Raw genomic sequence first — 12,694 nt, 5'->3', positions numbered from 1 at the left:
ATCATTGTTACACCTGTTGTGGCTGGAATCTTCAGAGCTTCCTGCTGCACATGCCCAGGAGAGGAAGTTGCCTGCCTGTTTCCCACTCAGGACTGAGGGGGCTGAGGCCTCAACTCTGTCCAGCCCTTCCTTTCAGGCCTGGCAGGGGTGCAGCCTGCCCCATGGGTTCAGTGACGCAGGCCAGCAGTGGGAGGCTTCCCGGGCTGGGGATGAGCCAGGACCTATGGCGGCCACTCTGTCCAGGCCAGATGGCCACTGGCTGCAGTGGGAGGGTCCACCAATGCCTCAGGTCAGAGTCCTGGCTCGGGTGCTTCACCCGATCCTGTTCAGCTGGGTCTGAAGCCACTATTCGCTGACATATGTTTCTTCCCTGAAAGTGGGACTCTGAGATGCCTGTCCACTCTGACCAAACTCCAAGAAAGAGGCCTAGATAATGGGGTCTTTATTCATGGAGATACACTGTCCTCTAAAGTACAAATGAGATCACTGCCTAATCCCTCCCTCCCTCCCTCCCTCCCTCCTTCTTTCCTTCATCCAGCAAACAGAAAGCAAATACCTATGACATGCCAGGCTCTGTCCTTGGCTCAGAAATATACTTATGAACAAGGAGGACAAAGTTCTTACCCTCACAAAGCTGAACTCTACTACAAGAACAAGAATACCAAAGAGTAACAAGCGGTGCACTGATATGAACAGGGCCAGGGCACTTTATGACAGAAGGACCTGCAGCTCTCCTCCCCGCTGTGAGCTGGTCACCAGACAGACACCTTTTCAAACCTATTGACAATCCCACATTTGAGCGTCATTCTCATCCCATGCTACAAACAAGCAAGCTGAGCATAGAGAGGGTCAGCCTCCACTAAGTGACGTACTCTAAGTCAGTGTGGGGCTGAGATCTCCGGCTCTGTGACACTAACCACTTTACAACACTGCTTCTTGGGACATGACTTCCTCCCCCACCCCAACGGGGCCTCTTTCAGAAGGCTTTCTCTCACTGTATGGTCTAGATGATCTGATCAAACAGCTTTTAAACACACCACATGGTCTAAAACCTTACGGAGTCCTAAGGAGGTCATCCTGTCCATGCCCCCGCTTCAGAGGATACAGTACTACAAGCCACATTTTGCAGGTGGGACCCCCAGTCCTGCAGAACCCTCTCATTACGCAGATCCAGTGGGAACCAGCCCTGTGGTTTGTAAAGTGTTTCATGCCAGCCCCATCTCTCTGCACTCCTGGCTTTAAGTTGTGGCCTGCCCTATACTCCTGCTCCTTCTTCTGGATAACAGGGTCCTCCCCACTGTGCCTGCTAGCTCAGGAGATATGCAGCTGGGACACATTCAATGTCTCAGGGATGGGGCTGAGTGCTGATGTCTGGGCCTTGAACTGAGGGGTTCAGCCATCCCATGTGAGCTGAGGTTGGAAGGAAACCTCATGATTTCCTGGCGTTGGGAGTCTTTCTGTGACAGGAAAGTCATCCAGTTAGTGGGAAGAGCATTGAAGGGCTCAAGAAGCCATAACGGAGTGTTAGCATTGGAGGCGGTAGAAGTGGGGTGGTAGCCATGTGCCAGATTAAGGGGCTTTGGCTCAAGGAGCCAAGCAGGCAGGGAAAGGGCAAATAGCTGCCCAGGGAACTCTGGAGGGGCAAATCTTGAGTGGACCTGTGCAAGCCAGGTGACCTCCCTGAGCCCCAGTTTCCCTCTGCACCAGCCCACAGGGACCTTCCCAGCTTTGCAGACTTATTCTGTGTTGCTGTCATCTTATGGTTCTAACAAGCAAAGAGACTCCAGAGGAAGATAGGGAGTTTCTCTAATGCCCGCTCTCTTATCCTGTCTGGCTTTGCTGTGCAGTGTTCTGGAAGGCTTTCGAGAGGTCCAGGTCCCGGGGAGCTCTGATCATAGGGGAGCTTGGGTTGACATGCTCTTCTTTACCTTGAAGCCCTTTCTTTTGTGCAGTCCCATCCAGGGCAGGCCAGCATCATGAACCTGAGCCTGGGTGTGGATGTGACCCAACTCTGAGGGGGGTGGAATTGGTGGAATGAGTGGTATCAACATGGCCAGAGGCATCAGCTCCTCCAGGGCCATGGGGGAGTCAGGGGGTAGTTCATCGGTATCCAAGTTGGCATCACTCCAGCCTTCAGAGCTTTCACTGTGGTCCTCTGGATTTGTGACATCGTCCTCAGACAGGGTGACCATCTCTGACATGTCATCCCTAGGGTTGCTAACTAAGTCCCCTGACTCTTGGTCAATGGCTTCCTCAAACCCGTTGGCTCTATGGGAATCTGTCATACTCTCCAGCTTCCTCTTAGAGCTTACCACAGAAGCAATACAGGGCTCTGCCACAGGCCCAGCAGGTATCTTGGCTCTGCCCTGGCCAGTCCAGAAAAGCATAAGCTCTCGGCGGCAGGCAGCCACAGCAAGGCTGGTAAGCAGGGTACTGGACACTAAGTACAACAGAGCAGGCTGTCCCATCTCCATGAGGACCATGGCAACGAAGGTGACCAGCAGGCCTACAGCATAGGCCATTGTACAGGCCATATAGTAGACCTGGTGAGAGTGGATTTGCACATCAAAGCGATGACAGTAGGCCACCAGGAAGCCAGGGACAACAATGTCACCAAAGCCAAGTATGGAGAAAGGTTGGTCACACAATGTCAAGGCTGAGAATCTCAACCGGGGCACTTTGAGCACCATGGGTAGTTTCTCATGGCTTAAAGAATCTGCTGGGCCTGATGCCACTTCCACCATGATGCTCTCACCAGTCTTGGTGAATAGGGGTGTGACAAAGACAAAGAAAACATCGAAGGCCAGCAGGGCCAGCAGGAATGAGGTGCAGTTCTTGAGCGTGGGCAGCCGCACCCGCCTCAGGACAAAAAGGCAGTAGGCAACACCCAAGGTGTCCTGCAGGAGCCATGCCCAGCGGTCCTCATTGCGGTAGACGACCCAGAGGAGAGTCACCATGACGCACAGGCCTGCCAGCAGTAGTAATGGCAGCTTCATATAAGTCCGGCGTCCAGGCAGTGCCCATTCATATTGCCATAGGGACAGGTGGCGCACTATGGGTGCCAGGCAGCTGTAGAGCCCGGTACTGGCGCCCAAACTGAAGATTCCAATCATGACGTAGACAAAACAGTCATAGAAGAAGTAGAGCAGAATCATGATGGAGCAGGACATGGTGACCACAGCACACGTCATGGCTGGTGTGAAATCCACAGGCGCATCCTCTTCATCTTCATCTTCCCGGGCCCTCTGGAACCTTTCAGCTGCCGTTGCTTGTAGAGGATTGTGATCACCAAGCCCCCCTCCTCTTTGGGCCCGGCGCCTCTGCAGCCGGTCTGCCTCCATCAGGCCAGCCCAGTAGCCACCTACAGCAACAGTGCCCACAGCCAGTATGAAGATAACCACCATGTTATAGTCAATAATGGGCTCTAGGGGTGCATACAGGGCTATGCGGATATTGGTGTCACCGTGAGTGTGACTGAGGATGTCCAACATGTCGGTGTAGCGGAGCACAGCCACTGGGATAGTGAGGGCAGGCCGGGGCTTGCTGGGGTCCTGGGACTTGGAGATGGTGTCTGAACACTGTTGATCGTTGGCCCGGCTCACAATGACCAGCCCGTGGGCGCCTTGGCCCTGAGCCAGCCAGCCCTTGGCATAGAAGCTGCAGTTGCCACGCATCACCACGGTGGTAGTCTGGTGGAGGGGTCGCTGTCTGGGGGAGCTGTCCTGGGCCTGGTGGAAGGGGTCCTCATCTGGACACCATGGTGTCTTGGTGCCGTCATGCAGAGGCAGGAGCGGGGCACGGTGCAGGTCCCGGGGGAGGGTGACGTAGTCGGAGCTGTACAGGACACAGTAGTCCTTGCTCCAGTTCTTTGACACGACGCGAACCACGCCGTATTCTCCCCGGGCCTCAGGGCTGAGGAGGAGGAGGAGGAGGAGCGAGCCCACGGGGAGGAGGGAACCCAGGCACACCATCCTCCTCAGCCACCTACTGTGTCCTCCCAAAGGGGGACAGCTGCCCACAGCTCTATTCTCCTCCCAGAGGGAGGGCGTGGCTCTTAGTCACAGAGTAGCTTGGCCACTTGTCTTGGATACCAGAGCCACACCTACCTTGTCATAAAGTGATGAAGGGTACTGCTATGGGACACAGGACCCTTTCGGGATCATGCTCCCAACCCTAAATCTGAGAGCTCATCTCGGCCCAGGCCCCAGTAAGATTAAACCTCTTTCCGCCGGGATAGCCTAGCCTTGGCAGTCCAGGTCACTTCTCCTCTTTGGACTTGTTTCTTTGTTGCTAGGTTGTTTTTTTTTTTTTTTTTTTTTTTTTTTTTTTTGTCAGTTTGACACAAGCTAGAGTTACCTTGGAAGAGAAAACTATGTTGAGAAAAGACCTCCAACAGATTGTCTTGTAGGTAAGTCTGTGGGGCATTTTCTTTCTTATTTTTATTTGCTTGTTTTTTAAGGCAGGGTTTCTCTGTGAAGCTTTGGAATTTTCCTGGCACTCACTCTGTAGACCATGCTAGCTTGGAATTCACAGAGATCCCCTGCCTCTGTCTCCTGAGTGCTGAAATTAAAGGTGTGTGCCACCACTGCCCAGCTATTTTTTATTTTTTTTTGAAACAGGGTCTTGCTATGCAGTGTTAGCTGTCCTGAAATCCCTATGTAGACCAGGGTTACCTCAAACTGCCGGCTATTGCTGGAATTTTCTCCTTTCTTTCTTTCCTTCTTTCTTTCTTTCCTTCTTTGTTTTTGAGACAGGGTTTTTCTGTAGCTTTGGAGGCTGTCCTGGAACTCACTTTGTAGACCGGGCTGGCCTGGAACTCACAGAGATGAACCTGTCTCTGTCTCCCGAGTGCTGGAATTAAAGGCATGCGCCACCACTGTCCAGCTTTTTCTTGATTAATGACTAATGCAGGAAGGCCCAGCGTACGGTGGGTGGTGCTACCCGTAGGCCGGTGGTCCTGAGTGATATAAGAAAGCAGGCTGAGCATGTTGTGGCGAGCAAGCCAGTAAGCAGCATCCCTCCACGGCCTCTGCTTCAGCTCCTGTCTTTGAATTCCTGCCCTGGCTTGCCCTGATGATGGGCTTCGTAACCTGTAAGCCAAATAAACCCTTTCTTCTCTAAGTTGTTTTCAGGCACGGTGTTTTATCACAGCAATAGAGAGTAAACCAGGACCGTCAGTATATTATATATGTGCATGCGTGTGTAGGTGCATACACTTATACACATTCAGGAGCCAGAGGGGGGCATCAGGTGCCATCTTCCTCATCATTCTATCACTCTTTGTCATATTCCATTAAGACAGGGGCTTCTCACTGAACTTAGAGCTAAGCTGGCTGCTAGCAAGCCCCGGTGATCCTGTTTCTCCCTCCCACAGGGCTGAGATGACAGGTGTATGAGATGACACCCCATTTTAAAAAATCTGGGTTCTGGGAGTACGAACTTAGGTCCTCATGATTTCTCAGTAAGCACTCTTCCCCACTGAGCCCTCTCTCCAGCCCCTGAACTTGTTTCATTAGCTGTGAAGTAATAAGGACATTACAGCAGATTTTAGGCTCTAGAGCACCGAGCTCTGTGGTGAGCACGCGCTGTGGGCCACAGTGTCTTTATATACTCATTGCAACTCTACAATATCCACCTCACTGGAGGCTGCACACTGTCTTACGTCAATCCCTCTGTCCAGAGTTCATCTCCAGCCTCCCTCACAGAACCTTGGATGAAATAGGGTGGAGCTTTTTGCTCACTCTTTCCCTCTCTTGCAACTCAGGACAAGGATAGGACTTTGATTAGGCAATACCTGAAAGAATGGGAACAATGTGAAGAGAGAGAGAAAGGGAGAGAGGGGGGAGGGGAGAGAGAGTTTCCCTAGGAAACTGCATGAAACAGTTATCTGGGATGCTTGCTGCTACTAGAGAGATATATGATCTTCCACAACAAGCTGTCTGCTTGTCACGGGCGTCTTTGTTATAGTAACTTAGCCTTACCTTGGTACTCCCATATCATGGAGTAGAATAGGCTCAGAGCAGTCCAAGCAGACCAGTCTACAAGGTTCTTGTACTAGTTAAACCTCTGGACTTCGATGTCACATAAATCTTTTGAGGTGAATTCTAGGCTGCTCTCCCTGCTTATCTTCTGAGGCCGATCTGGGAGCTGAAATTGGAATCAAGAGCCAACCCTAGGTTCTGGCTGGGCAGGTTTCCACCCAGCTCTTGCACTCACCCACATTATCCTACTCAGTCTTCTTCAAGCCAACCACAAATGGGGATTCATTCAAGAATGTGGTTGTCAAAACCACTAGTATGTGGAGAGGATGTGGGGAGTGGCCATTGGGTTCTTATGTTTCCATGATTTTTCTGCTGGCCTGAAGCCATCATCTACTATTCATTGGCAGACACTCAACTCTTTTCACTTGTGATATCTTGACACCTCACTGCTGGAGACAAGGCCTGCCATCAGTCACCAGCATAGCCTCTTGGTTTGGGAGCAGAGACTGTTTCAGGATGAGGTCCTCCCAGTGGGAACTGGTCCAGGTCTCCAGGGCTTGTGGAGCTGGTGTGGGTAAAGCCGGGAATCTTAGTATGGGTCTATGCCCCAACTCTCTGCCCTGGGTCAACCCTGAGCACAGTCCATCAGCTCCAACTTGGGGCCTCTTAGCTCTGCTCAAATAATTTATCCAACCCCCTTCTTTCTTTACGCTGGGGATTGAGCCTAAGACCTTATGCATGCTAGGCAAGAACTCTGCCACTGAGCCATGTATCCCCGACCCTACTGATCTGCTCTCTGCTCCAAGTCTTCTGGCAGTATGAGCTACACCACCTGCTGCTTGACCAGGCCCTGGCTCCAATATCATCTCTATCACCATCCCCAGAAAACACACAAAAAAGCAAGCCAGCCCCTTTCTCAGCATGACACCTTCACAAAGCAGGTTTTGCTTACTGCATATACACCTGTCTGGTCTGTTCCAGGTCCTACTGAAGACCCAAGAGGTCTGTGAAGGCAGGGGCTGTCTGTCCTGCTTACTGTTCTAATATTCTTGAATAGAAAGCGATGCTCAGGAAATATGGGTGGAATGGACAAGTGAGTGACTGGATTCACAGTCACAGGACTGATGTTCAGGGCAGTTAGGGAACTTTTCCAAGGTCTCACTTGAGTTTAGGAAGCAGATTCAGTCTGGCTGCAGAGCAGCAGAGCGCCGATTATCACTGCACATGGCCTCTGTCACCACTATGTACAGTGTTCACTGAGGGACTATGGAGGTGGTGATTTTGGCAACTGGGTGGGAGGTGGATTCGTTGACAAAGTCAATTGAAATGGGAAATCCTTAAAAACAATCTGTACCTTGGGACTGGGAAGATGACTGAGTGGGTAAGAGAGCTTGCTCTGCAAGCATTAAGGATCTGGTTTGGATCCTAGTACCCACATAAAGAGCCAGGCATGGCTGTCTGTGCCTGTAACTGTAGCGTTAGAGGGTGGAGATGAGCTAGACGCTCCCTAGGCAGATTCAGGTCCAGTGAGAGGTTCTTTCTGAAGAGAACTGGTTAGGAGATGATAGAGGGAGATATCTGATATGCCCTGCTCTGATCTCCACTTGTGTCCCCATGGGCACACGTCTCCACCATCACTATGGTAGTGGTTTGGATGAGAACGGCCCCTTCTAGGCTCATATATTTGAATATTTGGTCCCTGTTGGTGGAACTGTTTTGGAAGGGGTAGGAGGTGTGAACTTGTTGGAAGAGGTGTGTCCCTGGGGGCAGGATTTGAGGTTTCAAGAGACTAATGCCATTCCCAGTGCACCCACTGCCCCGTGGGCCAGGATGTGAGCTCTCTCTCAGCTGTTCCTTCTCTCTGCCATCAGGGACTGTTTCTGTGAAACAACAGGCCGAACTAAATTCTTCCTTTTATACATACCTTTGGTCATGGTGTTTGATCACAGTAATAGAAAAGTAAGACACATATAATATATATATATACACACATACATACATACATACATACATACATACATACAAACAACACACACACATACACACACACTGGTGGGCGTTCCCTACCTATTTTATTCATTGCATTAATCGCTTTGACTTCTGTAAATAATGATTTGAACCATATGGCTTAAAACAACAGAAATGGGGCCAGTGAGTTGGCTCAGCAGGTCAGAGTGCTTGCTGCCAAACCTGACCACCTGAATTCAATCCAGGATCCACATAACAACAGGAAAAGAATCAACTCTTGAAAGTGGTCCTCTGACCTCCACACACGCACCAAGGCACATGGATACCCTCTCACTTAGTAATAAAGAAAATGTAATTTAAAAAATAAACCACTAGAAATGGAGCCAGGTGTGGTTACATATACCTAATTGTAGTGCTAGGGAGGCAGCAGCAGGAAAATGGTGAGTTTGAGGCCAGTTTGGGCTACTAAGCCAGATTTTGCCTCAGCAATAACCTTACCCATCTCCCCATCTCCCCCCACCTCTCTCTCTCACACACACACAAACACAAACACACATACACAGCAGCGCCAGCAACAACCAGAAATTCCTTCCTAATTCTGGAAGTTGTAAGTAGGCTACAGACTGAAGGTTTGTGTCCCCCTTACTCTGTACACTGAAGCCTAGCCCACAATGTGAGGGAAGGTGATGAGACCAGAGACTGGGAGCCTTCTCATCGGGTTAAAGACTCAGGAAAGATACTCTCTCTGTTGGCCTTGTGAAGACACAATGAGAGAGGGGTCCTTTCAAATAGGGGGAGAGCATCTCCAGGACCTGAATCAGTGGGCACCTTGGTCTTGGATATTCTCCAGAACCACGAGGAACCAACGCCTCTTGCTTTAGCATCTTGTCTGTTGTACTTAACTGTAGCAGCCTGAGCTGTGGAGTGTAGGTGTCTTGTCAGTGACCTTGTAACGGTGGCCACACCTCCTTGGGCGTGGCCTCAGGCAGACAGAAGTGGTAAGAGAGGACAGGAGTCGGGCTTTCTCCAGTAAGATATAACCATGTAGAAATACATAGATTAGTAGTTATGGGTTAATATTTAAGACAGAGCTAGTCAATAAGAAGCCCTAGTCATCGACCAACAACTTTATAACTAATATAGCGTTTGTGTGTTCATTTGGGGCTGACACTGCTGTGGGCCCAGGCTGGCAGGAAAGAGTGCTCGTAACAGTGGAGAGTCTAGGTAGCATTTTTGCTTACCTCTTCCTAGATGGTAGCTAGTGAGCCTTGGGGCCACCCTGGCTTATAGTGAATCATTCCACCCTGAAACTATTGTCACATGGCATTCTCCTTGTCTGTGTCTGTGTCACCATGACTTACAGCCCACTCATTCTTAATTTGATTATACTACAAAGGCCTAGTTTACTCTACACCAATGAGAGGGGATGAAAGGTATTCCCGGAATCCAGCTTGGATTCTTTGAAGTGAAGGCTATTTTTAAAGAACAGCATAAAGTGTCTGCTGGTCCCAGTTAGATTCTGACTTTTTCTTGCCCCTAATTATTTACATTTGTCTTGCCAGCACCTGATTTGACAGCTTAGTTTTTGGTGACTCATTTATAACTGTGTCTTTCAAAGCGTCCAACCAAATTATCATCAAAACCCGTTTCCCCTTGTTTGTGCAGTTCTGATTTATCTATTAACATAACATTTAATTACACTACAAACAGTAATTACAATGACAAGTGAACTGTCAGAAGCACATTAGGGAGCCAGCACAACTGACTGGCGACTTGCCACCAGCTGGGGAAGTGTGCAGGGCCCAGAGAGGGGGCTGCCATTGGCTTCTCTGGTCCCTTCTGAGGGATCTTTATTTCAGAGAGGTACAAATGCATTGCTAAGGGGCACTGGGATTGGGCAGGAGGCTCAGCATGTACAACTGTCACCAGGGCATGTGGCAATGCCACCTTTTCTCTTGAGTTTTTGAGACAAGGTTTCATTGTGTAGCCTTGGCTGTCCTGGACCTCTGTAGACCAGGCTGGCCTCAAACTCAGAGAGATCCTCCTGCCTCTGCCTCCTGAGTGCTGGGATTAAAGGCGTGCACCACCACCACACAGCAGCAATGTCATTTGAGTTCATCCTTCTACATCACTGGTTCTCAACCTTCCTAATGCTGCAACCCTTTAATATAGTTTCTCATTTTGTGATGACCCCCCAACCATAAAATTATTTTCATTGCTTCTTCATAACTGTAATTTTTGTTATGGCTATGAATTATAATGTAAATATATGTGTTTTCTGATAGTCTTAGGCAATCCCTGTAAAAGGGTCATTTGACCTCCAAAGGGTCACGACCCTCATGTTGAGAACTACTGCTTTAGATCCAAGCACTCAGAGGCTGACCAGACAGGCAGCCTTCACCAAAGGCTATGAACCTTACTAAAGCCCTGCTCTCCATAGGGAGTCTTTTAGAAACCAACACTATTCATGGAGCCAGTTATTATTAAAAAGCAAACAGCTGAGGATGTAGCTCAGTTGGTCCAGTGCCTGTCTAGTATTTGTGAAGCCCTGTGTTCAAACCCCACCACTGCTTGTACCCAAGTGTGGTGCTGCGTGCCTGTAATCCTAGCACTCAGGAGGTGGAGGCAAGAGGATCAGAAGTTTAAAGTTATCCTTGGCTTCATAAAAAGCTTCACTGGGCCATATGAGACCTTGTCTCAAAACCAACCAACAACCAACCAACCAACCAACCAACCAACCAACCAACCCATGAACCAATTCGACCACAGGTGACATATGACCAAGATAAAGCCTTCTGCACAGTTGCCAAGGATGCACGTTGGCATGGCCACATGGGAAGCAGACTGGCAGATTCCTCTGCAGTTATATCTAGAGTTGTAGGAGCTGGCATCCTTCTGGGATCCACCCACAAGAACTGAAATCAGATTCACTGTGGCCAGGGCTGGAGAGGGAGGGATGTGGTTTCCACTCAGGATGATGAAACATTCTGGAAATAGTATTGTGGGTATGTTGTATTGACTGACATACAATGATTAAAAATACTCATAGGCTATGATAATAACACCACAGGACTGAATACTTGCACATGTTGGAAGAAGGTGAGTTTTTGTGTTTAGGTGTATTTTATTGTAGCAAAAACCAAAAATCAAGAAACCAGGACTTCACTTTACTGCAGTAGCACTGTCCTCAGAGTGCATTTAATTTTGGTCATCAGGACTGTTGGCCAGTGGGTGTCCCAGTGAGGTTGAGAATATGTGAACATACCACATTGCTGGTTCCACCACCCTCCATGCCTGATCCCAGAATTCTAGGAACCCTTCACTCCATGAACCTTTTGTGTCTGCTTCACTGGGGGTTGTGGGAGGCCTAGATGCCCCAGAACCCCCAGTCCACCAACCCTGGAATTGTCCTCCTGTGTGTGTGTGGCAGGGGCTTCCCAGGTAGTTTGGAACAAAGTGTCTGCCTTCCACGGGAACCTAGGTCCTAGGTGGCAGCTGGAATATTTATCTTCATGCAATCAAGGTAGCGATGACTACAGATGGAGACAGGGGGTCTCTTACTAGGGCAGGGACTCTAGAAGGCGGGGAAGGGACAGGGAGCCCTAGACTCTCTCCTGGCCTGGCTCAATGACCTGCACCTTTTGGAACAGATCTGGGCCTGGACACTATTTGTGTCCTCCCCACCACCCTGGGAATGAATTCCAAAGAAGGACACCTCCATGTTGTCCACCCTAGCTGGGTGTCTGTGGTATTCCTCAGCCTCCCTGCATCTCCAAAAGGTCATGCTCCTGCCCTGTGCTTTTGTCCAATGAGTAATGAGGGTGGACATCAGGGGGTCTGTCCAGGACTCCAGAGAGAGACACGAGGAGTGACTTGCAGTCTGGAACTTATCTCATGACTGTCCCTGAATTCCGAAGGCTTCATGTAAAATCCACATGGTCCAGGCCTTCTCCTACCCTGAACCGAAGATCTACAGGGTTGATGTGTTAGCAGGAGCCTGGGAGGCCATGCTTGAATGCAGAGAAGGGACAGGCTGGGACACGGGAGGTGGGCAGTCTGAGGCTTGTGTTCTGAGGGCTCTTTCCAACAGCTCACCTCTGAGTATTACTTGTCAACTGACTGGGAAGCTGAAGAATGTCCCCAAAGGGAGGAGATAGAGGGCTGCCTTGCAATGGGCTCTTAGGGGTCCATGGTGGGACCTGAGGTTGCCTGAGTTCTCATGCAGCCATGCCACTACTGAGGACCCTCAGGAAGGCCTCTTATTCTCTCTGGGCTCCACTTTTCTCATCTGTTAAATGGGAGAACAACACCTGCTTTCCAGGGTTGAATGAAGAGCAGTGTGACCCCTAATCGAGGCCTGGTGTCCACTGACAGTAAGGACTGGGATTGGGTTGCTGCAGAGGCTCCCTGCCCATGTTGGGCCCAGTGTGGTCAATCAGGTGAGTTTGAAATCATGAGTGGACCTGGAGGAGATGAATTTGAAGCCAGTGGAATCCTCTTTAGGGATAAATGGGTCCTGGATGGTGACACAGGGCTGACAATGGCTTCTGGTGACCTGGGCTGTACAGATTAAAATGAAGCATCATTTGAAGGAGGGCGATAAGTAGAGGAGTAGAGAAGGGAAAGAGCTGGGTGGTGATGGCACACATCTTTAATCCCAGCACCTGGGAGGCTGAGGCAGGGGGATCTCAGTGAGTTCGAGGCCAGCCTGGTCTACAGAGTGAGTTCCAGGACAGCCAGGGCTG

General features: G+C 49.9%; 1 protein-coding gene across 1 annotated transcript; it reads right to left on the bottom strand.

Annotated features, from left to right (window-relative positions):
- Positions 1 to 1,892: 1,892 nt before the first annotated feature.
- Sppl2c (signal peptide peptidase like 2C) lies at positions 1,893 to 3,971 on the bottom strand. Its single transcript, XM_027427699.2, has one exon. The coding sequence runs from the start codon at positions 3,969 to 3,971 to the stop codon at positions 1,893 to 1,895; it is 2,079 nt and encodes a 692-aa protein (XP_027283500.1).
- Positions 3,972 to 12,694: the final 8,723 nt, after the last annotated feature.

This window comes from Cricetulus griseus, chromosome 7, assembly GCF_003668045.3.
Source record: "Cricetulus griseus strain 17A/GY chromosome 7, alternate assembly CriGri-PICRH-1.0, whole genome shotgun sequence".
Classification (NCBI taxonomy): domain Eukaryota; kingdom Metazoa; phylum Chordata; class Mammalia; order Rodentia; family Cricetidae; genus Cricetulus; species Cricetulus griseus.
Note: the sequence above shows the minus strand (reverse complement) of the source record. Positions and strands in the feature narration are given on the sequence as shown.

Excerpts from the sequence above, each read along its gene's own strand:
- Sppl2c (XM_027427699.2), bottom strand. The coding sequence starts at position 3,971 with ATGGTGTGCCTGGGTTCCCTCCTCCCCGTGGGCTCGCTCCTCCTCCTC.